Here is a 27,585-nt window from a genome sequence, read left to right on the forward strand (position 1 = left end):
GTATTTGTATCTTATTGTAGCTAATTGTGCAAATTCAGTGCAGTGTTAAAATTGTGGTATCAACCAGTCATACAAGTGTTTCTTACACTGGAACCGTCAGTTTTGCCTAATTTAAGCAGGGGTGGACCCCGTTACTAAAAATGAATGGTACGAGCCCTAGCCAGCATTTGAATTCACTGTTACTATTGTGGACATGACATTGTATTTATACAGCTTGGCGTATGCTTGAAAAAGGGTCTGTCCAATACAACACCTTTAATTCCTCACCTCCTGACCATGAATGGGCAGCACTGACACACTTTGGAATAACTTAACCATAGTGTGTCTCTAGAAGATGCATGGGTTTACAGCATGTGTTAACATGCATGTTGCACGTATGTTTACTAGAAAGTTATTCTACCATATGTGATCCTGTGTGTGTGTGTGTGTGTGTATGTGTGTTTTTTATTGGTGGGTGGATGTGATCCCTAATGTTTTTAAGATAACCTTGGCTCCTACCAGAAATACTGTAAGCTTTCAAAAGAATAATGGATGGACATGGCCATGGTACTTGTAAAATAAGAATGGGGCTAGCGAGAAATCCCCAGGGGCTCAGAGAGACCCAGTAGGCTACAACAGATCCATGTTTTCTTCAATAGGACCACAGGGCCTTCAGAAGACCCATACAACTTCTAGAGACCTGTAGGGCTTACAAGAATCCAGAGGTGTGTAGAAGAGGAATCCATCTTGTTAGATCAGCTTGTATATATGAGGTCTATCGATACCTCCAATAGGCCCTCGAAGGGTCACTTGAAAGATTCTAGAGACTGCAGTGGCTCTGTCAGTGCATGTATAAATATCCCATTTGCAGTGTACCTGTCACTTATGCCATCACTAGAGATCTAGTGTGTGACCATCTTGTTGCCCGCAACAACAAAAAAGTCTGTCTTTTAAAGTTATTAGTGCAAGCCGACCAGTCTTGTTGTGGTGGCACCACTTTTAGGATGTGCCAGTGCTGCTTTAATCAGTGTGACACTTGTCCTGAAGTTTGTCAAGTTAAAACCCTGGAGTGACTTGCTGTTCTCTCTCTTATAATCAGGAAATGGTCATCTCTGGGTTGCAGCCGGAAACCACGTACTCCATCACTGTAGCTGCCTACACAATGAAAGGGGATGGCGCCCGCAGCAAACCAAAAGTGGTTGTGACCAAAGGTGCAGGTAAGAGGAGTTGATATACCAGAGATTACGTCAAGCCAAGGATGGTGAAGTGTCAACAGGAAACTCATATAATCTATACCTAGAGATAGAACTCCAAACTACTCACTTTGTCACACAAAATAGTCAAAGTTATCAATATGATCACAGTCCCTCACTAACAAAATATAAACTCACAACAGGTGTTACCTCTGTAACGACCAAAGCCTTGTCATCCTTACTCTTTAATATTCCATATCATTAATTCTCCACTTCTGAAATGTAAATGTCAGTCAGTGTCTCCTTTGCTACCACGACTGTCCATAACTAGGACATTCCTGATCTACGATGTAGCAATGTATAGCGTCTTCTTACTGGACCTTAAGAGTTATATATATTTTTTTTTTATCCCTGCTTTGTCCAGCAGGGGATTTAAAAAAACCTCTACAAATTGCAGACAAGAAGAGGAAAATAGATGATTAAACAAACAGATTTCATCTCACTTCATCAGAGTGTGAAGAGCATAGTCCCCAACAAAGTTTCAGACTGGATTAATGTACTGGAACTGATTTTGTTAATAATTCTCCGCTCCAGGGTAAGGTTTAATACAGGTATTATAGGTATGTTTATGCACAGCCCATTTTAACAGATATAGTAGACTAAGGGTGAGGGCCATCTTTCATACATTCTTAGGGAATTAAAACTGATGCAGATTTCAGGAGGTATGAGGATACACTCCTTACCTTGAAGTTTTCAATTGTTTGTTCCATCAAATATTTCCAAATTCTTTGAGCACCGAAAATACAGAGATGTTACTCCATTCAAAATACAGTGAGATGTTTTTTTTTTTTTTTTTTTTTTTTTTAAGGACAGCCTCACCTGGAGAAATACCTGTTTAAAAAAACAAGCATTTGCAATGCAATGGGTCTTGGGTTTGTTGAGTAAGAGCTATGAGAGTTGTACACTCTTAACTGGACTTTTCTTGCCACATAAATTGAAAATAAAAAGTAAAACAGTTGACATAAGCGAGTCGATTCAAAGTGCCATGGCCGCCATGAGCATAAGCGCGAAGGAGAGACACAAAAGGAAAAAGAAGTTTGTTTGCAGTCAAACATATCGACAAAAGTGCAAATATCCATGTAACAGGGACGATGGCTAAGGCGGTAACAAATCTGCCCCAAGGAGGGACAAATGTAAGGCATTTACCAATGATAACAGTGTAATGTGTAGCATCCCCTTATGTTTTCACCTCAAACTCTTCAGCCACTGAGAGTGTCGGTTCCTGTCAAATTTGTGAAGGCTGTTGTTTGAATACTGCTGATTTTTCTCTAATATCTTAATATGATCTTTGTGCTCTACTAGGTAGAAAAGTTCTGGTTGATTGTACTTCTCAAAATCACAAAAAGAGAAGTAGGAGAACTAATCTATTGCCCCACAACCTCCAACTCTTATACCAACACCACACAAAAGTAGGGTAAACCCATGATCTACACATGATAACTAAGGAGTCTCAAACCTTAAATACTCTTGTTCTCTACTTTTATTCCAAAAACATCCGTTGTTTATTGACAGAAAGGCCTCACCCACATTGTCGTGACATGCTTCAGCTTTCGGCTAGTCTGCCCCGCCGGGTTAAACGGATACCAACCCGGCAGTCTCAACCTTAATCTGAAAAAAATCTTTGGTAAAAGGGAGCTCAGAATAAAGTGTGCTCTGTTATATGTAAGGAACCAGATCTTAAGTCCATAAAACTGACTCTGTATGTGCAATGGATATCTCATTGGTGGACATGGGGTGTGGTAAGTCAGTATCACTTTTAGACACTCGATTATGGTTATTCTTGATTGAGGAACAATCGCTTTTAATCTGACCCTGTGCGACCCTATCAATACAGTAGATAGCCAAGGCACCCACCGAAATAAGCATACATGAGTGCCCTCTAGATCTTCAGCCTACACTGAGAGTTGATGAGGGACATCAGGACAGGCCAGGTGAGAGCCCGATGATCTGGCATGCCTCCTAGCTGGAACAAATTGAAGACAAACCCAGCAACGTGGACTGGACTTAAGCAGCAGCTGCCATTTTGGATATCTGTGATGTGAGATTTACACTAAAAAATGGAAGGCCCAACCAAGACTAAGCAGCAGAGATTGGATTGAATGCTGCCAGTTAATGGACCGCCGTGACCTGTAGGACAAAACCTAACCCTCGGTCCGACTCTAGGCACAGTGGAGAACAGATCACATGAAGCTGGCACAGGAGAGGGGTGACAATCTCAGAGGATGGTGAAACAGTGTGTGACACATTCTGAAGAAAAGAGGTAGACTATTTCCGAATCTCCAGGTGGCCCACATAAGACCCAGTCAAGGTGAAGATAAGTAGTGGCGCAGCCCTGGGTCATCAGATGCCCGCATACTGTTCTACAGATGCTGGGCCCTCCCAACCTGTGGCCCACACACTCCCAACTCATTGGCCTCACTAGTTTTGGTAACTGGTATGAGCCAGGAAGAAGACTGAAACAAACAGGGTTATTGCCACTAGTCAGCAGGCTTAGATACACTGGACTGCACAGAATTCACATGAGACATTTGCCGAGGGATGGCTTATTATCTGGAAACGGAGACCCCTGCTCCTTACACTGCAAGGGCATACAGCATCTCAACCTGAAAGAGCTGACACAAACCAGGCACCCGACAGCCCACACTTGGAGTCCCACCTTGGGTCAACTACACTAGACCAACCTACTGTGTTAATTTAAATGCAATCAGAACACAGCCCCTCCCTGCAGGGACACAAGTACAAAAAATCAGAAGAACCCTACATGGTGGACACAGTAAGAAGTAGAGTAGGGGTGAACACTGTTAACACGTCACAATTAGTGAATTACTCTGAGTGAGGACTCCTCTGAGCTGGACGTTGACCATAGACATCAATATGGCAGCCAATAGGGGGCACAGAGACGCCTCCATAAACAACATGTTGCCTTAAAAGAGCCCAAGAGGCAAAAAGAACAGCAAACACCTGGATTCAGCAAGATCCACTCCTGATAGGCCAACAGAAGAGCCTATACCCACAGTGATCAAGTAAAGAGTTGTACCACCACTTTGTAAATAAAATAAAGGAAGAGACAGGCATGATTACAAGCAAACTGATGTAATCTATCAATGGACTACAACAAGAATTTCACAAACACCCTCATAATATTGTACTGCAACATATATATATATATATATAGCGCTTTCTACCCCTATTTGGGGGGCTGAAGTGATTGTCTACATAAGTAGCACTCAACACCATTTTGAATTTGTGATTGTAAATGTGCTGTCTTTGTTTTAGTTCTATGTGGAAAGTGTTTCCATGTCATGCGTGATGACCACCGTTATCACGCATGACAGTTATTCTGTTATAGAACGCAGCGCTTTGCAGTGTGATGGATGAAGAAGTGTGAGAGACAGGTGCACAGTTTATGGTTTTCAGTAAGCTGGCAGCTTTGAGCAGCTCTACAGGTCCCTTTATGATATTTAAAATGTTCTCTTATGTTCTTAGTCCACTTAGCTGATAACTGCACTGGGTCCATTGTGAGATATTTGTTAAAATAAACGGCATAGGCATAGGCATAGGCTAAAGGGAGCTAAAGGGAGAAATGGTGGGGAGATGTGCTGGGGTGCTTTTTGTTAATACCATCCCAATCAAGCATTCAATCAGGAATTTGTAAAGGGCACTACTTACCCGTGAGGGTCTCAAGGCGCTTGGCGGGAGGAGGGTGAGGAGGGGTGGTTTGCTGCTACTGCCCGAACAGCCAGGTCTTAAGAAGTTTCCTGAAGGTAAGGAGGTCTTTGGTCTGACGCAGGTGGGTAGGAAGAGTGTTAGATCTTTGTCATAGCTGATTGTTATTGCAAGATTGTAAGGAAATGCCTCCTTGGCATGGTTACCCCCTGACTTTTTGCCTTTGCTGATGCTATGTTTTGAATTGAAAGTGTGCTGAGGCCTGCTAACCAGGCCCCAGCACCAGTGTTCTTTCCCTAACCTGTACTTTTGATTCCACAATTGGCACACCCTGGCATCCAGATAAGTCCCTTGTAACTGGTACCTCTGGTACCAAGGGCCCTGATGACAGGGAAGGTCTCGAAGGGCTGCAGCATGTATTATGCCACCCTAAGAGACCCCTCCCTCAGCACAGACACACTGCTTACCAGCTTGTGTGTGCTAGTGAGAACAAACTGAGTAAGTCGACATGGCACTCCCCTCAGGGTGCCATGCCAGCCTCTCACTGCCTATGCAGTATAGGTAAGACACCCCTCTAGCAGGCCTTACAGCCCTAAGGCAGGGTGCACTATACCATAGGTGAGGGTACCAGTGCATGAGCACTGTGCCCCTACAGTGTCTAAGCAAAACCTTAGACATTGTAAGTGCAGGGTAGCCACAAGAGTATATGGTCTGGGAGTCTGTTTTACACGAACTCCACAGCCCCATAATGGCTACACTGAAAACTGGGAAGTTTGGTATCAAACTTCTCAGCACAATAAATGCACACTGATGCCAGTGTACATTTTATTGTAAAATACACCACAGAGGGCACCTTAGAGGTGCCCCCTGAAACTTAACCGACTATCTGTGTAGGCTGACTGGTTCCAGCAGCCTGCCACACTAGAGACATGTTGCTGGCCCCATGGGGAGAGTGCCTTTGTCACTCTGAGGCCAGTAACAAAGCCTGCACTGGGTGGAGATGCTAACACCTCCCCCAGGTAGGAGCTGTAACACCTGGCGGTGAGCCTCAAAGGCTCACCCCTTTGTCACAGCACCGCAGGACACTCCAGCTAGTGGAGTTGCCCGCCCCCTCCGGCCCCGGCCCCCACTTTTGGCGGCAAGGCCGGAGAAAATAATGAGAATAACAAGGAGGAGTCACTGGCCAGTCAGGACAGCCCCTAAGGTGTCCTGAGCTGAGGTGACTCTAACTTTTAGAAATCCTCCATCTTGCAGATGGAGGATTCCCCCAATAGGATTAGGGATGTGACCCCCTCCCCTTGGGAGGAGGCACAAAGAGGGTGTACTCACCCTCAGGGCTAGTAGCCATTGGCTACTAACCCCCCAGACCTAAACACGCCCTTAAATTTAGTATTTAAGGGCTCTCCCTGAACCTAGAAATTAGATTCCTGCAACAACAAGAAGAAGGACTGCCTAGCTGAAAACCCCTGCAGAGGAAGACCAGAAGACAACAACTGCCTTGGCTCCAGAAACTCACCGGCCTGTCTCCTGCCTTCCAAAGAACTCTGCTCCAGCGACGCCTTCCAAAGGGACCAGCGACCTCTGAATCCTCTGAGGACTGCCCTGCTTCGACGACGACAAGAAACTCCCGAGGACAGCGGACCTGCTCCAAAAAGACTGCAACTTTATCCAAAGGAGCAGCTTTTAAAGAACCCTGCAATCTCCCCGCAAGACGCGTGAGACTTGCAACACTGCACCCGGCGACCCCGACTCGGCTGGTGGAGAACCAACACCTCAGGGAGGACCCCCGGACTACTCTACGACTGTGAGTACCAAAACCTGTCCCCCCTGAGCCCCCACAGCGCCGCCTGCAGAGGGAATCCCGAGGCTTCCCCTGACCGCGACTCTCTGAAACCTAAGTCCCGACGCCTGGAAAAGACCCTGCACCCGCAGCCCCCAGGACCTGAAGGACCGGACTTTCACTGGAGAAGTGACCCCCAGGAGTCCCTCTCCCTTGCCCAAGTGGAGGTTTCCCCGAGGAAGCCCCCCCTTGCCTGCCTGAAGCGCTGAAGAGATCCGTTGATCTCTCATAGACTAACATTGCATACCCGACGCTTGTTTCTACACTGCACCCGGCCGCCCCCGCGCTGCTGAGGGTGAAATTTCTGTGTGGGCTTGTGTCCCCCCCGGTGCCCTACAAAACCCCCCTGGGCTGCCCTCCGAAGACGCGGGTACTTACCTGCAAGCAGACCGGAACCGGGGCACCCCCTTCTCATTCTAGCCTATGCGTTTTGGGCACCACTTTGAACTCTGCACCTGACCGGCCCTGAGCTGCTGGTGTGGTGACTTTGGGGTTGCTCTGAACCCCCAACGGTGGGCTACCTTGGACCAAGAACTGAACCCTGTAAGTGTCTTACTTACCTGGTAAAACTAACAAAAAACTTACCTCCCCCAGGAACTGTGAAAATTGCACTAAGTGTCCACTTTTGAAATAGCTATTTGTGAATTCAAAGTTCCTAATGTACTTACCTGCAATACCTTTCAAACAAGATATTACATGTTAAATTTGAACCTGTGGTTCTTAAAATAAACTAAGAAAAGATATTTTTCTATAACAAAACCTATTGGCTGGATTTGTCTCTGAGTGTGTGTACCTCATTTATTGTCTATGTGTATGTACAACAAATGCTTAACACTACTCCTTGGATAAGCCTAGTGCTCGACCACACTACCACAAAATAGAGCATTAGTATTATCTCTTTTTACCACTATTTTACCTCTAAGGGGAACCCTTGGACTCTGTGCATGCTATTCCTTACTTTGAAATAGCACATACAGAGCCAACTTCCTACAAAGATCTCAAGAAGCAATCGTACAATGTAGATTTTTTGGGACCTGCAGTAGTGAACTAAATTGAAATCCTCGGTTGGCCAGCAGCATGTGTCAGATCTCTTCAGTTTTTCCATGCCCGCTCAATTGGTGATGGGTGGTTTATTTGTGTAGGACTGCTACAGTGGGAGGTGATGGATATGACACCTCGCAGTTTTGTCTCACTTGAATGTAAGAGTAGTTAAAGAGAATTATTATGCAGCTTCTGTAAACTACAGTCGTCCTCCCAACCACTGAGTAGTATGGTACTAGCATTAGTCTGGGTTCTCTATTGTATTGTAATTGCTTTTACATAGCACTTACTACCACTGACAAGGTATTGTAGCGCTTTGGACCAGGCAGCACGCTGCTCTGGAACCCAAGGTTGGTAGCTTTTTTTTGTTTATCAAGAATAGTCTTGCGCTCTTAAGCAAACTTTGCCATGCATTTACTCCAGTTTCAGTGCGGAAGATTAAGTTAACGAGTTGGGTTTCACTTTTATTGGGTGAGGGAGATATGTGAATTCATACACTGGTTGGGGATAATTATCAAGGCCACTGCAATTATGCGAGTGTGCTTCAATTTTCGCATAAGTATAGGTTCGATGGCATATGTTGCTGCAGATACACATGTTTTCGCACAGTCCGCTGCCTGGTGTTGGGCTCGGAGTATTACAAGTTGTTTTTCTTCGAAGAAGTCTTTTTAGGTCACGGGACCGAAGGACTCCTCCCTCTTCGGCTCCATTGCGCATGGGCGTCGACTCCATCTTAGATTGTTTTTTTCCGCTGTCGGGTTCGGACGTATTCCTTTTCGCTCCGTGTTTCGGTTCGGAAAGTTAGTCAGAATCTCGGAAGAAAGCGTCGGTATTGTTCCGTTCGGTATCGGGATAGTTAGGTACATCGACACCGATCATCGGAAGATTTTGGGGTAGCTTCGATCCCCTGTCGGGGCCTGGTCGGCCCGACCGCGTGCGACATCGAAGCCGATGGAACGGACCCCGTTTAGTTTCTGCCCAAAATGTCACAGTAAGTATCCTTATACAGATCAGCACTTGGTCTGTAACTTGTGCTTGTCCCCCGAGCACAAGGAGGATACCTGTGAGGCCTGTCGAGCCTTCCGGTCCAGAAAAACACTCCGGGACCGAAGAGCCAGGCATCTACAAATGGCGTCCACGCCGACAAAACAACGTTTCGACGACGAAGAGGAAACATTCTCGGTTCCGGAATCAGAATCCGGAGACTCCGACGTCGAACAACAGCAACAAACAGTGAGTAAGATGTCGAAAATTAAAACCATCGAGAAGACAAAAGCCCAGGGGACGCCACTGCCAACAGGCCATGGCTCGACCCATAAAACCGGCGAGCCGTCGAAGGCGCCGAAAAAGGGCACGCCCATAGCGAAGACACCCGACTCCGGTCGAGGGACCGCCATGGAGCAACCTCGGAGCCGAGATACCGGCTCCGAGAGGCAAAAACAAGATGCCGGCACCGAAAAACATCGGCACCGAGACACCCTGCCGAAAGCCACAAAAATTCTGTCGGTGCCGAAGCCGAAAAAAGATTCTCTCTCGGCGCCGAAAAGTTCCACACCTCCATCCTACACAGAGGAACAAGGAATAAGTGGCCAGATGCACAGATTTGGACAAGAGCTCCAAAGTGTAGAATCAGACTACACACAAAAGAGACTGTACATCCAGCAAGACACAGGGAAGATATCAACCCTTCCCCCAATAATGAGAAAAAGAAGGATCGGACTTCTCAAGGATGACGCACAACCACAAGCCAAAGTGGTTAAAAAAGTCACGCCTCCGCCCTCTCCACCACAACAGGCATCGCCGGCACAAACACCGCCACAAATGCACTCACCAGCGCAAACTACCATAAGTCAAGATAATCAGGATCAAGACGCTTGGGACCTATATGACACCCCAGTGCCGGACAATGATCCCGATTCATACCCCACAAAGCCGTCACCGCCAGAGGACAGTACCTCATACTCGCAACTGGTGGCTAGGGCAGCAGAATTCCACAATGTCCAACTGCATTCCGATCCTATAGAGGACGATTTTTTATTTAACACCCTCTCGGCTACACATAGCCAATATCAATGTCTCCCAATGCTACCAGGGATGTTACGGCACGCAAAACAAATTTTTGAAGAGCCCGTAAAATCAAGAGCCATCACCCCAAGGGTGGATAAGAAATACAAACCACCACCCACAGACCCAGTGTTTATTACTTCGCAGTTACCACCTGACTCCGTAGTAGTAGGGGCAGCTCGCAAAAGAGCAAATTCCCATACATCTGGCGACGCCCCACCTCCGGACAAAGAAAGCAGAAAATTTGATGCGGCAGGAAAAAGAGTAGCATCACAGGCAGCCAACCAGTGGCGCATCGCAAATTCTCAAGCGCTGCTGGCCCGATATGACCGCGCACACTGGCATGAGATGCAACTTCTCATAGACCATCTTCCACAGGAATACCAAAAAAGGGCGCAGCAAATAGTTGAAGAGGGACAAACGATCTCAAACAATCAAATCCGCTCTTCAATGGACGCAGCCGATACTGCAGCGAGAACAGTCAACACTGCTGTCACCATAAGGAGACACGCTTGGCTCCGCACTTCAGGCTTCAAACCGGAAATCCAGCAGGCTGTCCTTAATATGCCCTTCAACGAGAAACAACTTTTTGGCCCTGAAGTGGACACAGCCATTGAAAAACTTAAAAAGGACACAGACACGGCCAAAGCCATGGGCGCACTCTACTCCCCGCAGAGCAGAGGCTCTTTTAGAAAAACTCCATTTAGAGGGGGGTTTCGTGGCCAACCCACAGACACCACCAGCCAACAAACCAGAACCACACCATATCAGGGTTCATTCCAAAGAGGAGGTTTCAGGGGATATAGAGGGGGTCAATTCCCAAGGAGTAGGGGATGATTCCAGACTCCAAAAACACCTCCACCTAAACAGTGACTTTCAAGTCACACAACCCCTTCACTCAACACCAGTGGGGGGAAGACTAAGCCAATTCTACCAATCTTGGCAGCAGATTACAACAGACAATTGGGTATTAGCAATAATCCAACATGGCTATTGCATAGAATTCCACAAATTCCCACCAAACATCCCTCCAAAAACACGCAAAATGTCACCTCAACATTTAGAACTTTTAGGACTAGAAGTTCAAGCACTACTGCAAAAGGATGCAATAGAGTTAGTGCCAGTACAACAAAAAAACACAGGAGTTTACTCCCTGTACTTTCTAATTCCAAAAACAGACAAAACATTAAGACCAATATTAGATCTCAGGACACTAAATACCTACATCATATCGGACCACTTTCACATGGTCACACTACAAGACATCATTCCACTGCTCAAACAGCAAGATTACATGACCACACTAGACCTAAATGATGCGTACTTTCATATACCGATACACCCTTCTCACAGAAAGTACCTAAGGTTCGTATTCAAAGGAATACATTACCAATTCAAAGTGTTGCCATTCGGAATAACAACTGCACCAAGAGTATTCACAAAATGTCTAGCAGTAGTAGCAGCACATATCAGGAGACAACAGATGCATGTGTTTCCTTACCTAGACGATTGGCTAATCAAGACCAACACAGTAAAAAAGTGCACAAACGACACCACATATGTCATACAAACCCTTCACAAACTGGGTTTCTCCATCAACTATACAAAGTCACACCTCGAACCGTGTCAGACACAACAATATCTAGGGGCAACCATCAACACATCAAAAGGAATTGCCACTCCAAGTCCACAAAGAGTGCAAGCATTCCACAAGGTAATAAGTGCTATGTTTCCAAACCAAAAGATACAAGCAAAATTTGTGCTAAAACTTCTAGGCATGATGTCATCATGCATAGCCATTGTCCCAAACGCAAGACTACACATGCGACCCTTACAACAGTGCCTAGCATCACAATGGTCACAGGCACAGGGTCAACTTCAAGATCTGGTGTTGGTAGACCGCCAAACATACCTCTCGCTTCTATGGTGGAACAGCAACAATTTAAACAAAGGGTGGACATTTCAGGACCCAGTGCCTCAATACGTTATAACAACAGATGCTTCCATGACAGGGTGGGGAGGACACCTCAATCACCACAGCATTCAAGGACAATGGGATGTACACCAAACAAAATTTCATATCAATTACCTAGAACTGTTAGCAGTATTTCTAGCGTTAAAAGCCTTTCAACCCATAATAACACACAAATACATTCTTGTCAAAACAGACAACATGACAACAATGTATTATTTAAACAAACAAGGAGGAACACACTCAACACAATTGTGTCTCCTAACACAAAAAATATGGCAGTGGGCGACTCACAACAACATTCGCCTAATAGCACAATTTATTCCAGGGATCCAAAACCAACTAGCAGACAACCTTTCGCGAGACCACCAACAAGTCCACGAATGGGAAATTCACCCCCAAGTTCTGAACAAGTACTTTCAAATTTGGGGAACACCCCAGATAGATTTGTTCGCAACAAAAGAAAACGCAAAATGCCAAAACTTCGCATCCAGGTACCCACACCGCGAATCACAAGGCAATGCTCTATGGATGAGTTGGTCAGGGATATTTGCATACGCTTTTCCCCCTCTCCCTCTCCTTCCATATCTAGTAAACAAGTTGAGTCAAAACCAACTCAAACTCATACTGATAGCACCCACATGGGCAAGGCAACCTTGGTATACAACTCTACTAGACCTTTCACTAGTACCGCATGTCAAACTACCCAACAGACCAGATCTGTTAACACAACACAAACAACAGATCAGGCATCCAAACCCAGCATCATTGAATCTGGCAATTTGGCTCCTGAAATCCTAGAATTCGGACACTTAGACCTCACACAAGAATGTATGGAGGTCATAAAACAAGCTAGAAAAGCTTCCACTAGACACTGCTATGCATCTAAGTGGAAAAGATTTGTTTGCTACTGCCATACCAATCAAATCCAACCATTGCATGCCTCTACAAAGGACATAGTGGGATACTTACTACATTTGCAAAAAGCAACCCTCGCTTTTTCATCTATAAAAATACACCTCGCAGCAATATCTGCTTACCTACAAACTACTCATTCATCGTCTCTATTTAGAATACCAGTTATTAAAGCATTCATGGAAGGGCTAAAAAGAATTATACCACCAAGAACACCGCCAGTTCCTTCATGGAACCTTAACATCGTCTTAACAAGACTCATGGGTCCACCTTTCAAACCCATGCATTCCTGTGAAATGCAATATCTAACCTGGAAAGTCGCATTTCTCATTGCAATCACATCCCTCAGAAGAGTAAGTGAAATACAGGCATTTACCATACAAGAACCATTTATTCAAATACACAAAAATAAAATAGTTCTAAGAACAAATCCAAAATTTCTACCAAAAGTAATCTCACCATTCCATTTAAATCAAACAGTAGAATTGCCAGTGTTCTTCCCACAACCAGATTCCGTGGCTGAAAGGGCACTACATACATTAGACATCAAAAGGGCACTAATGTACTACATTGACAGAACAAAGCTAATCAGGAAAACAAAACAACTGTTCATAGCTTTTCAAAAACCACACATAGGAAATCCAATCTCTAAACAAGGCATTGCTAGATGGATAGTCAGATGTATTCAAACATGCTATCTTAAAGCCAAAAGAGAATTGCCTATTACACCAAAGGCCCACTCAACCAGAAAGAAAGGTGCTACAATGGCCTTTCTAGGAAACATTCCTATGAGCGAAATATGTAAGGCTGCAACCTGGTCTACGCCTCATACATTTACTAAACACTACTGTGTAGATGTACTAAATGCACAACAAGCTACAGTGGGCCAAGCTGTACTAAGAACATTATTCCAAACTACTTCAACTCTTACAGGCTAAACCACCGCTTTTAGGGGAGGTAACTGCTTTATAGTCTATGCGAAACATGTGTATCTGCAGCAACATATGCCATCGAACTGAAAATGTCACTTACCCAGTGTACATCTGTTCGTGGCATTAGTCGCTGCAGATTCACATGTGCCCTCCCGCCTCCCCGGGAAGCCTGTAGCCGTTTAGAAGTACATCTTAAATCTTAAACATTTGTACATTTGTAAATAATTATTATAAACTTTTTATGTACATACGTATTCACTCCATTGCATGGGCACTATTTATAGCAAACAACTCCATCCTCACCCTCTGCGGGGAAAACAATCTAAGATGGAGTCGACGCCCATGCGCAATGGAGCCGAAGAGGGAGGAGTCCTTCGGTCCCGTGACCAAAAAAGACTTCTTCGAAGAAAAACAACTTGTAATACTCCGAGCCCAACACCAGGCAGCGGACTGTGCGAAAACATGTGAATCTGCAGCGACTAATGCCACGAACAGATGTACACTGGGTAAGTGACATTTTCAATTTGCCACATAATCCATGATCTGTGGCATAGTCTGCAGATTTTAACAAAAAAAACTATTTCTAGCTCCAACGGTTAAAAAAGTTACTAAAAATGCAGCAACATGTATTGCTGCACAGTGAAAGGCTCTTTGCAAAGCTGAACTTGACACCCTTTTGTTGCTTATTGCTATATTTGGGTATTAAAACGGTACTAATGAAGTGTAACCAATGCCCAGACAGTGATACTAAGTCTAAAAATGATGAAATAATGAAGTAATAGTATTAGAAAATGTGATGCATTATGCCACATAATTTGCCTTTCAATGCTGCATAATTTACCCAACACTCTCTCATAATTTGTCCCTCTCTTGCCCCATAATTCCACTGGCCCTGATAATAATAGATGAGCTACAGTAGATTACAGTAGATTAGGCATAGGTATGGTGCAGGGGTATGGTTTTTAAAGCAGAGGTTGTGATCTTTGACATAAAGTGTGGGCGAATTGTAGAGATAATAGGGATTAAAGCATGCATCTGACTTGGAGTCGGCTGTGCTCAGAGAGATGAGGCATGCAGACTATGGAAAGGAAGGACAGTCATTCAACATAAAAAAGGAGTGTCCACAATCGGGCAATTTAATGCAGGGTTTTATTAGGAATAGTGTGGGGTGGTGTGAGAGTGCAAGCAAAACTTTAGAAAGAAACAATATTGTGTGCATGCATTGTAATATGACTGTAGGCCATAAGAATACCACTGCATGCATACAACACCGTCACAGAGTTAAAATGAATACAGTTTCATTGTTTCATTTTCTCATAAAATCCAATAGAAGGACAACGCAAAACCGAAATGTAGTATTTAAAATGTCAGTGCTAGAGATGCTCTTCCTCTTCCCTCTGCTGATCAGCTCTGGATGAAGGATGACGGTCTGCTTTAGCGGCTATGTGTAAAGTAATGTTGTCTCTAGTTTGGAGCATCCACAACATAGGCCCAGTGAACTGTGAGATATTCTTCTGGCTGTCATTCAGCCGTCCTGAAGCAGTAATCACACAAACGGAAAGGTCGTGCCTAGAAACTTCCTCCCCGAGCAGTGAAAATCGCAATCCCACCGCCCACGTTTATCTATTTGCCTTAATGCGGACGGCTCTTTACACATAGGGCCCTCTTGCATGATCCGTTACAGATGCTCCCTGAGGCGCCTAAAGGCATTCCGGTGCCATAGTTCCTTTTTTATTGTACTTGCACTGAGCTACTTAATTACTTTTGAAACATCAAAGAGCACTAATATACTGACAAGCAGATTAAGGGACAGCTGCTCTAGCTATAGGAGCCACAATGTGTATTACCTTTTCGAACAATCTAAAATAAACTGCTAAACTTAGAGAAGAAACATAGTGCACTGACATCACACAATCTGTTGCTGTGCCTGGAGAAACCTTTCAGTTTTACTGAGTGAATCGTTTATAGATTCAACTGCTCTGCATACTAACGCCACCTTATAGTTGGGGCAAAATTTATTCTCGGTGTTTTTCTTTCAAAAAATGTTTTCTTAAGTCAAGCTAAGCATCAAACGAAGAGTGTATGTAATGAAAAGCTTATAAATTCAGCGTTTCATACTCTTCCACCCCTTCACATCTCTTTTTCTGCCATCTGGTTGAGTTGCATTTGTACAGAGCAGAAGTTTCCACAAACTATAAATAAACAACCTAACTGAAAAGAAACCTAAATTGAAGCGGAGCACGAATGAGCACAAAGACAGGCTAGCAGTTCTTTTTGCGTTCAAGAAAACAAGTTAAAAAAGTTTGCATAAGATTTTATGCTACTGTTTTCAATGTCAGGTTCCCAGAGTTGCATGTTTTTCAGGGCCGTGGAAAGTGCACTTCTTGTACCTGACATAATGAGGTCAGAAAAAGAGTGCCACTCACCTTAATGGCCTGGTTACACTGGCAAGGAGGGAACACTCCATTGTTTACTGCTCGGGCGATGGCAATACCTGAAAGTGAATCCCAGAAATAGCAAGCATCGTGATCACCATAAACTAGGTATAGTTGGATATTTATGATTCTGCTAGTCAACGACCTAAGATTATAAATATTTAAGATAGCCACTGACTATACAAAACATTCTTACTGATCAATAATAATTTAAGACAATGGTATTTTATGTGGATACTGTAAAAATCTGGTATGGATTTGTCCCAGTTTAGGTCAACATCCTCTACTAGGCACCATAACATGGTGCAGTTAGGACCAATGGAAAGTCACTGTTGTCTTTTGAAGAGAAGTTTAGAAGATGAAATGAAAAGTTAACACCAAGAGCAAATAATTAACCTTATTGCATAACAGTACACATAAATTACTGGAGAGATAATGCTAACAGAAAATAAATTGGACGATTTAATCATAAACCAACATGACTGGATATTAAGAGACTCAATGGGATCTAATCAAATTAGCAACTGTCTCACCTCAAGGGGTTGTGGAAACGGCCTGACAACATTTTCATCTACATGGGCACTGGAAGCCATTAACACGCGCAAGAGGAGAAGTGTCACCGAGTCGAATCAAGAATCCAAAGTAGGTCCAACTGACAATAGAGTTACAGGGACTAAACATCAAAGCATGTCAAGGAAACAATAGCAGCCGGAAATTGTTTTCTGTCTACACACGGTTGCACAGATTTGGGAGAAGGCAAAAAACACAGAACAAAGATTTTACATTCATATATTTTGGCCTGGAGCTTAAAATGTGTGTTCCAAATTCTGAGAAGCTTAGAGTCTCAAGGAACAAAGAAGAGCACTTCTTTTGGGACCTTACTATGGCTGAGAATTGAGTTTACCTTCTAGAAGGTTTGGGTAGGACCTGTAGAAAGTTTAAGGAAGTCGGGTCTATTGACGTGATAAATGTTTCTTTGGTTTGCTTGGCTTCTTTTGTACCTTGCACACATGCAAACAATGCAGTAGAAGTTATCAAACTAGCCCCACAAATGAACTACAAGGCTGGAACAAGCAACCACTATTCAGCAGGATCCAGAGCATTATTTTTCACATTTTTATGGAAGGAGGAGGCTTGCAGTGTTAACTGCTTGACAGTGGGAAGGAATACCAAAAGTCCATCTGATCTGTACAAATGTTACATTCCATCTGACTATGGGAACGGTAATTACGTTGAGACTTTAAACTAAACCGTATTTATTTCTGGTAAGGATTATTCCATGAAACAACACCTATGAACTGAACATGCTAAAAAACATTACAACACAAGATAGCCATCTATCTATCGCTCTATCTGTCTAGCTATAGAGATATAGATATATGAAAATTAGTTACTTATCTATAATTGTAGTTTTCAGGTATTGGTACCCTTCGTAGATTCACATCCTTGAATCGTTTCCTGTTGTCAAAGTGGGAGTCCCACAGCACCCTAATAAAGCATTGTATATAATTATACTGGGCCATAAGGGCAATGAACCATTGGTCTAATAGCCTATCTATGTCCTTTATAAAAAATGACTAAACTGGAGATCTTACCCATTCAGTCGACTGCACCCTCTAAAACACTCCCAAGAGAGGCTGAATCCCTCAGATTTTCGAAAACAAGTGTAATAGAACAATGTTGAATTATAAGGGGAGCCTCTCAGGGGAGGAGGGTGAGTTGCATGAAAATATTTGAAAGATACCAATACTGGAGAACTACAGTTACAGGTAAGTATTTAATTTTCTTCTCCGGGGTTGGATATTTCATAGGTTCACATGCTTGAATCAGAACAGTAAGTATCTAACCGTTAGGTAACAAAGGCTCACCTTATTGAAACAGATGTCGTAATACCGCTTGACCCACAAATGTATCAATTTTGTCAGAGGCATCAAGGCAGTATTGCTGTGTAAATGTGTGCCTGCTGGACCACGTTGCTGCTCGACAGATGTGTTGAATAGGCCCACCAGCAAATATAGCTGTGGAAGTGGAGACAGCACTAGTGGAGGGGTCTTTTACTTTGCTGTGCAGTGGCCTTCCTGCTTGTCTGTGGAAAAATTGGATGGTGGATGCAATCCATGGGTTATGGTCTGTTTAGAAGCTGGGAAACCTTTCCTTAAGTCCCCATAAGCCACAAACAAATGGTCTGCTTTGCAAATTTGAGGGGTCCTGTGCAAGTAGAATTTAAGACATCATTTGACATCTAACAAATGTAATGACTTCTTTGCCACAGTTTGAGGATTTAGAAAGAGCGTTCATAGTATTACTGGTTCATTCAGACGGAAGTTCGAAGAGACTTTTGGTATAAACTTTGGAATGGTCCTTAGCATAACACTGTCTGACTTGAAATGAAGGAAAGGTTCTTTTATTTTGAATGTCTGAATGTCACTGGCTCTCTATGGTGATGTGAGTGCTACGAGAAATTCTGTCTTCCACGTGTGATATTTTAAATCAGCTTTGTCAATGGGCTCAATTGGGGCTTTCTTAAGGTGCCTTAGCACAACATTAAGGAGCCACGATGGAGAATGTCTTCATACTGGAGGAAATGTTCTGAATAGGCCTTTAAGGAATTGTTTTACAATTCTACTAGACCATAACAACACCATCGATCGTCTTAATCTGGAGATTGCTGCTAGATAAACTCTGATAGATCAATGTGTTAATCTGGATCTTTCCAAATGTAGCAGTTATGGGAGAATTTGCTCTGGTGGTGATGTGAAAGGATGAACTTTAGATTCTACACACCAGATGCAGAAACGTTTCCATTTGAGTTTGTATGTTCTTAGTAGTCCCTGCCTTTGCTTTTGCCAGTATTCCCATGCATTTGGAAGGAATATCTATCAGGGCAAACTCATTGAACTCAGCAGCCAGCCCGACAAGTGGAGCGAAGTTAGGTTGGGATGATGAACCTGGCCTTTGTTCATCGTTAGCAGCGTTGGTCTTGGTTTCAGCTGAACATGGGGCTGTTCTGACAGGGCAGGAGCTCAGTGAACTAAAACTGTCTGGGCCACCTGGGAAAAATGAGGAGAACTCAGCAAGGCTCTCTTCAGCGTCTTAAAGAGCCATGGGATCAGTGGGATCGGGGGAAAAGCATAAGCATAGATCCCTGACCATTTAATTGAAAACGCATTCCCCCACAACCCGATCTCTGGATGCCAACTTGCGAAAAATTGGCATTTTCGGTTCTCCATTGTTGCAGACAGATCTAAGTTTGGCTTGCCCCAACGATAGAATAAGTTGCTCAGAATCTGTTGGTTGAGCTCCCATTCGTGGCAGATGGTTGTGGCCCAGCTTATCGAATCTGCCAGTATATTTGATACTCCCGGTACATATTCTTCTCTGAGTTTCATATGGTGTTGAAGAGCCCAGTTCCATAGTTCCTGCACTTGATTAGAGAGCATTTGTGAGCGTGTGCCTCCATACATGTTGATGTAAAACATGCTTGAGGTATTATACATGCGAATGAGCACTAGTGATTGGGTTATATTGGGGGAATGATTGTAATGCCAAGGCAATTGCTTTCAGTTCTAGCAGGTTTATGTGCATTCTCATGTTTTGATAATCCCGTTTGCATCTGATAGTAAGGTCCCGTAGGCGAACGCCTCATCCTTTCAGGGATACATCCGTTGTTATGACATATTCAGAAATATGTGCTAGAAATGATAGACCTTTGGATACGTTTGATTTCTGTGTCCACCAAAGCATGACTTGAGTCATTGTTGCAGTTATCCGAAATATGTTGTCAAAAGATCCCTGCTTTTATAGCCATTGTTTGTCCAGCAGTTTTTGAAGGGGCTGCATCTGTAGATGACAAATTGGGATGGGAGGAATGCAAGTGTAGAGCATTCAGCAGAGTGATTTCAATATCCATACAGAAACTAACTTTTTTTGTGGTCAATTTTTTCGCTAGTTGCTGAATTTTTGTCTGTCCTGCGATGGAAAAGCTTTGTTTTGGACAGTATCCAGCAGCGCTCCCAAAAATATTGTTGTGGGATTCAGATGAGATTTTTGGTCATTGACCATTAGACACAGACTGTCTAATAACGAGAGGGAGGTTTCTGTGTCCTTTGCTGCTTGCTGATACATGCACACCTTTAGGAGGCAGTCGTCCAGGTGTAGAAACACCTGCACTCCGCTCTGTCTCAGATAGGCCGCCACTGGAGCCTACGCTAATAAAAATGTGTGGTGCGGACTTCAGGCCGAATGGTAATACCCTGAACTGGTAGTGGGTGCCGGCTACAAAAAAATGTCCATGCGTCAGGTGGATTGGTACATTGAAGTATGGATCGTGGAGGTTTTGGGCCGTCATGTGACCCCCTTGGTTGAGAAGGTGTAGTACACCCTGAAGTGTAACCATGCTGAAAGATTGCTTCTTCAAGTACTTGTTCAGCTTCTGAGGATCAAAGATGGGGTACCAATCTTCTGACTTTTTCTGGGCAAGAAAGAAGCGAGAATAGAAACCAATTCCCCTCTGAGTCTTTGGAACTACCTCTATTGCTCCTTTTTTCCAACATGGTTGATATTTGCATCAGGAGTTTTAGGTGGGGAGGTGGTGCTCATTTTGGCAGAGTATTTGGTGGAATTTTGATGAACTCCAGGGTATGTCCTCAAGCAATGACATCGAGCACCCACCTGTCGGATGCTATACGGGACCACTGTTGAAGATAATGTAAAATTGGACCCCCAAGCTGAGTTGCTGATTTGTGTGTGTGTGTGGGAGGGGGAGGGGGTAGCGAGCACCATTAAAAACAAATGTAAATGTAGATTTATATAGCACAGCTTATCACCCTTGAGGGTCTCAAGGCGCTGTCCGTGGGCATGGGGAGATTAAGTTATTTGCCCAGAATCACAGGACATTGCACCAAGGCTTGAACCCGTATCTCTGGCTCCTGAGCAAGTCGCTCTGACCGCTGCGCTACTGCCTCATCATGAAGAGGTCACTGCTTTCTGGTAGAATCTCTACCTTCAGAAGAGAACCTTCTTCTGGCTGTATGCTTGTATGCTGCAGCCGGTGGCTGTCTGGATTGTTGCTGTTGCTGTGAATATTGTGGATGATACTGACTCTGGACAGACTTAAATTGTTATCTGTAGTTTTGATAACCTCCTCGAAAAGAATAGGCTCCTCTGCCTTCTCCTCCCCAAAAGGGCTGCTTTATGAACTGAAGAGTACCCAGGGACTTGGCTGGAGTGCATCATCCACATATTTACAAAACAGTGATTGTAGGAAGTTGGCTCTGTATGTGCTATTTCAAAGTAAGGAATAGCATGCACAGAGTCCAAGGGTTCCCCTTAGAGGTAAAATAGTGGAAAAAATAGATAATACTAATGCTCTATTTTGTGGTAGTGTGGTCGAGCAGTAGGCTTATCCAAGGAGTAGTGTTAAGCATTTGTTGTACATACACATAGACAATAAATGAGGTACACACACTCAGAGACAAATCCAGCCAATAGGTTTTGTTATAGAAAAATATCTTTTCTTAGTTTATTTTAAGAACCACAGGTTCAAATTTAACATGTAATATCTTGTTTGAAAGGTATTGCAGGTAAGTACATTAGGAACTTTGAATCATTTCAATTGCATGTATACTTTTCAAGTTATTGACAAATAGCTATTTCAAAAGTGGACACTTAGTGCAATTTTCACAGTTCCTGGGGGAGGTAAGTTTTTTGTTAGTTTTACCAGGTAAGTAAGACACTTACAGGGTTCAGTTCTTGGTCCAAGGTAGCCCACCGTTGGGGGTTCAGAGCAACCCCAAAGTCACCACACCAGCAGCTCAGGGCCGGTCAGGTGCAGAGTTCAAAGTGGTGCCCAAAACGCATAGGCTAGAATGAGAAGGGGGTGCCCCGGTTCCGGTCTGCTTGCAGGTAAGTACCCGCGTCTTCGGAGGGCAGACCAGGGGGGTTTTGTAGGGCACCGGGGGGGACACAAGCCCACACAGAAATTTCACCCTCAGCAGCGCGGGGGTGGCCGGGTGCAGTGTAGAAACAAGCGTCGGGTTTGCAATGTTAGTCTATGAGAGATCAACGGATCTCTTCAGCGCTTCAGGCAGGCAAGGGGGGGCTTCCTCGGGGAAACCTCCACTTGGGCAAGGGAGAGGGACTCCTGGGGGTCACTTCTCCAGTGAAAGTCCGGTCCTTCAGGTCCTGGGGGCTGCGGGTGCAGGGTCTTTTCCAGGCGTCGGGACTTAGGTTTCAGAGAGTCGCGGTCAGGGGAAGCCTCGGGATTCCCTCTGCAGGCGGCGCTGTGGGGGCTCAGGGGGGACAGGTTTTGGTACTCACAGTCGTAGAGTAGTCCGGGGGTCCTCCCTGAGGTGTTGGTTCTCCACCAGCCGAGTCGGGGTCGCCGGGTGCAGTGTTGCAAGTCTCACGCTTCTTGCGGGGAGTTGCAGGGGTCTTTAAAGCTGCTCCTTGAAACAAAGTTGCAGTCTTTTTGGAGCAGGTCCGCTGTCCTCGGGAGTTTCTGGTCGTCGTCGAAGCAGGGCAGTCCTCAGAGGATTCAGAGGTCGCTGGTCCCTTTGGAAGGCGTCGCTGGAGCAGAGTTCTTTGGAAGGCAGGAGACAGGCCGGTGAGTTTCTGGAGCCAAGGCAGTTGTCGTCTTCTGGTCTTCCTCTGCAGGGGTTTTCAGCTGGGCAGTCCTTCTTCTTGTTGTTGCAGGAATCTAATTTTCTAGGGTTCAGGGTAGCCCTTAAATACTAAATTTAAGGGCGTGTTTAGGTCTGGGGGGTTAGTAGCCAATGGCTACTAGCCCTGAGGGTGGGTACACCCTCTTTGTGCCTCCTCCCAAGGGGAGGGGGTCACAATCCTAACCCTATTGGGGGAATCCTCCATCTGCAAGATGGAGGATTTCTAAAAGTCAGAGTCACCTCAGCTCAGGACACCTTAGGGGCTGTCCTGACTGGCCAGTGACTCCTCCTTGTTATTCTCATTATTTTCTCCGGTCTTGCCGCCAAAAGTGGGGGCCGGGCCGGAGGGGGCGGGCAACTCCACTAGCTGGAGTGTCCTGCGGTGCTGTGACAAAGGGGTGAGCCTTTGAGGCTCACCGCCAGGTGTTACAGCTCCTGCCTGGGGGAGGTGTTAGCATCTCCACCCAGTGCAGGCTTTGTTACTGGCCTCAGAGTGACAAAGGCACTCTCCCCATGGGGCCAGCAACATGTCTCTAGTGTGGCAGGCTGCTGGAACTAGTCAGCCTACACAGACAGTCGGTTAAGTTTCAGGGGGCACCTCTAAGGTGCCCTCTGGGGTGTATTTTGCAATAAAATGTACACTGGCATCAGTGTGCATTTATTGTGCTGAGAAGTTTGATACCAAACTTCCCAGTTTTCAGTGTAGCCATTATGGTGCTGTGGAGTTCGTGTTTGACAGACTCCCAGACCATATACTCTTATGGCTACCCTGCACTTACAATGTCTAAGGTTTTGTTTAGACACTGTAGGGGTACCATGCTCATGCACTGGTACCCTCACCTATAGTATAGTGCACCCTGCCTTAGGGCTGTAAGGCCTGCTAGAGGGGTGTCTTACCTATACTGCATAGGCAGTGAGAGGCTGGCATGGCACCCTGAGGGGAGTGCCATGTCGACTTACTCGTTTTGTCCTCACTGGCACACACAAGCTGGCAAGCAGTGTGTCTGTGCTGAGTGAGAGGTCTCCAGGGTGGCATAAGACATGCTGCAGCCCTTAGAGACCTTCCTTGGCATCAGGGCCCTTGGTACTAGAAGTACCAGTTACAAGGGACTTATCTGGATGCCAGGGTCTGCCAATTGTGGATACAAAAGTACAGGTTAGGGAAAGAACACTGGTGCTGGGGCCTGGTTAGCAGGCCTCAGCACACTTTCAATTGTAAACATAGCATCAGCAAAGGCAAAAAGTCAGGGGGCAACCATGCCAAGGAGGCATTTCCTTACAGTGATTCTCCGTCATAAGGCATGTCTAATATCTTGCTCTGAATCCCTGATTAGAAAAGGGTTGCCTTTCGCCATCCCTGTCTTTGGAGGACAGCTGCACCTGCCAATTGCCTGAATCCCATGGATGAGACATCAGCGGCACAGTCTATGATTTATTCCAGCTAATATTCTTTCTCCCTCCTGCAGAATTTTTTGAGCTTCCGCCCTGGCTTCTTCTGGCAGTAGGTCGATATGTGTGGAACTATGTGACCACATTTGGCAGTCGTAATGGACTAATATTGCTAGGGAGTTTGCTGCCCTAATCGTTTTGGTGCCAAGGAAGAAAAGTGCTTGCTGATGTTGTCCTGACTACAACCATCCCTTTCTGGAGGAGTGGTAATTGGAGTGATGAACTTTTAGAGTGACATTGGGCCACTTGGGATACCACTGAATCTGGCTTTGGTTGACCACTCGATCATATTGGGGAATAATGTATTTTATATCCAGCCTGAGGATGACTGCTGAAGCTGTAGCCTGATTATTCATGGCTTTGAGGCCTCCTTCCCAAATGTAAATCAATGATAGGAATAGCTCAAATTGATTTTTTGGTGCGCTCATTGAAGTGGAAGTTGAAATCTTTTGGCTGCCCTTTCCATCAGGTTGTGGATGGTGCCAATATCTTCTGGCAGGAATCTCCTGGTAGTGGTGCTGAAGGAGATGGTGTTAGGATGAGAAAATTATCCCACTCATTGGGTACCGAGGTAGTGTCAAGATTGCCCAAGATGGTTTCCTCGTCGACCATTCCCTCATGGTCTTGCCAACGGTTCCTTAGTCGGCGGCTACAGCATCAACTGTTCTGTTGTCGAGGGTATTGTCGTCGACGATTGCATAGTCGACAATAGTTTTTTCATAGGCCGCTGCTTCAACAATGAGCTCTGTCATCGTCTGACTAGCTGACTGGGTCGTCAGCAGCATACGTTTGAATATTGTTCTGTTACGATCGTTGTAGATGACAACGGGTATGAAGACATAATCATAGGCAATGCTGCAGTGGTAAACGTCTATGTTGAGTGTAGGAAGCTGGCCTGGTGTGGTGGGTACCTATGGTACTTACACCTTATACCAGGTCCAGGGATCCCCTCTTAGTGAAGTGTAGGCAGTGTCTAGAAACCAGGCTCTCTAGAGGCAGCTGTGGATGAACAGCCAAGGCTTATCTAGGAGACATGCAAAGCTCATGCAATACCACTGTAGTCACAGAGCACTTACACATATGAAAGAAAATACTCAGTTTTACAAAACTAACGGTACTTTATTATTGGAACAAATCACCACAAAATACTAGACAGGTAACCCACCCTTAGAAGGTAAGTAATACACTACTAGTGTAATCAGAAACAGGCATAGAAAAAGGTTAGAAAACTGTGCAAATAGCAATAACAATGGTGACCCTGGGGGGACCACAAACCATAAACTAAAAAAATGGAATGCGAACAAGGTACCCACACCTAGGTAAGTAAAATGTGTAGAAGGGAGCTGGGAGTACTAGAATACCACAGAGGTAAGTAACACAGTACTCCCCAGCGACCAGGAATGCATGAGTAAAACACTGGATTTTCCCCAAACCACCCAAAAGGAGAAAAAGAAATAAAAAGAAGACACCCAGACAAGTCTGCAAGAAAACCAGCGGTGGATTCCTGAAGAAAGAAGACCTGTGGAAAGAGGGGACCAAGTACAAGACTCCCAATGGAGTCCAGGAGGAGTAGGAGCTACTACCCACTCAGCTGTGGATGCAGGAGTTGGTTGACGGTGATGAAGAACAGGTCAGCACTGCAGCCCTGGAGCTGGTGAAGAGTTCCTGAAGGATGCAGATGAAGCCCCATGCTGGAAGGAAGATTGCAGACTGGAATTCCACCAACAAGCCCTACACCAAAGTTGGACAGCAGGCAGAGAGGACCAAGAGGACTACTCCGGACCACCACCTGTGATGCAGGATCCACGCAGCTCAGCAAGAGAGGGGATCCACGCAGCCGTCGTCGCTTGTTGTAGGTGCCTGCGGTTGCAGGGGAGTGACTCCTTCACTCCAAGGGAGATTCCTTCTTCTTGTGTAGGCTGCAGTCTTCTGAGGATGCCCAGCCGGGAAAATGTTGCAAAGTTGGCAGGAGACGTGGAAAGAAAGTTGCTGAAGAGTCTTCTTCATTGTAGCAGCGTTTGTTGGTTCCTGGAGGGTCCAGTCGTGATTCCAGTGGCCAGACATCAAGGCAGAGGTTGCAGAGGAGTATTGTTGGAATCTTGCAAGACGAATCTGAGGGACCCACCCAAGAGAGAGACCCTAAATAGCCCTGAAAGGGGGATTGATCACTTAACTGGGTAAGCACCTATCACGAGGGGGCTCTGACGTCACCTGTCTGCCTGGCCACTCCGATGCTCCCAGAGTTCCCTGCCAACCTTGAAAACAAGATGGCAGGACCCAGGGACCATCTGGAGGAGCTCTGGGCACCACTCAGGGGTGGTGATGGACAGGGGAGTGGTCACTCCCCTTTCCATTTTCCAGTTTCGTGCCAGAGCAGGGACTGGGGGTCCCTGAACCGGTGTGGGCTAGTTAATGCATGGAGGGCACCAAATGTGCCCTTCAAAGCAAACCAGTGGCTGGGGGAGGCTAACCCTCCCAAGCCAGTCACACCTATTTCCCTCTTCTAAAGGAAATCATTTGTTCTGCCTTCCATGGTTTGATCACATCAAGCGGCAGGAGGGCAGAACCCTGTGTGAGGGGTGGCGGCAGTGGGGCTACCTGGAAAACCCTGTAAGACTGGTGGTAGCACTGCTGGGGATCCTGTAAGGAGCCCCCAGAGTGCATGTATTCATACTTCTAATACTTGCAACAGTAGTGGGGTATCATTCCGACATGTTTGATACCAAACATGCCCAGGTTCGGAGTTACCATTATGTAGCTGTCCAGTACACGGACCTACCATATGGGGGGGCATATAGTGACCTGGTATAGTGACCTGTAGTGAAAATGGGTGCATACACCCATTTCAGCAGGCTGCAATGGCAAGGTACCATATACTAGGGACTTACATGGGGGGACCAGTATGCCAATTGTCGGAAGAAAAAGTTACCAGCAACCAAATTTAGAGGAGAGACCATAGTCACCGGGATCCTGATTAGCAGGATTTCAGTGAACACAGTCAAACACACTGACAAACAGGCAAAAAGTGGGGGTAACCAAGCTAGAACGAGGCTACTTTCCTACATTGAGGTGAAGTCGTAAATGAGAATACAAATTTAGAAGTTGCAACCTTAATCAGAGATCTGGTCGTCACCAGTAAGGATTTTGAGGCTCTTTTTGGATGAGCTTTTTGAAGGAAGGAGTAGTAGGTTCTGAATAAACCTTTTATGAGGCAATGTTTTCCTTTTTAGAGGAAGATGGATAAGTGTCCAGAGGAGGTATGATGAGATTTTTTCCCCAGCCTTAGTGGGTGGTTCTGAAGACAATTTTTCAGTAGATCTCTCCCTTTTGCGAGATGTTAGTCTTGGAAGACACATGTCAATCGTCCTCAGTTTTTA

General features: G+C 45.2%; 1 protein-coding gene across 7 annotated transcripts in view; it reads left to right on the forward strand.

Annotated features, from left to right (window-relative positions):
* Window positions 1–27,585, forward strand: part of PTPRS (protein tyrosine phosphatase receptor type S) — a 542,831-nt gene that overhangs the window by 339,709 nt on the left and 175,537 nt on the right. For 5 of the 7 annotated variants that reach the window (XM_069215972.1, XM_069215973.1, XM_069215971.1 and 2 more), the window contains exon 13: window positions 1,079–1,196. The exons of the other annotated variants lie outside the window; for them this stretch is intronic. In XM_069215972.1, the coding sequence (XP_069072073.1) occupies window positions 1,079–1,196 (118 nt within the window). The remainder of the gene's footprint in view (window positions 1–1,078; window positions 1,197–27,585) is intronic. 7 annotated transcript variants of the gene reach the window in all.

Source organism: Pleurodeles waltl, chromosome 12, assembly GCF_031143425.1.
Source record: "Pleurodeles waltl isolate 20211129_DDA chromosome 12, aPleWal1.hap1.20221129, whole genome shotgun sequence".
Lineage (NCBI taxonomy): Eukaryota > Metazoa > Chordata > Amphibia > Caudata > Salamandridae > Pleurodeles > Pleurodeles waltl.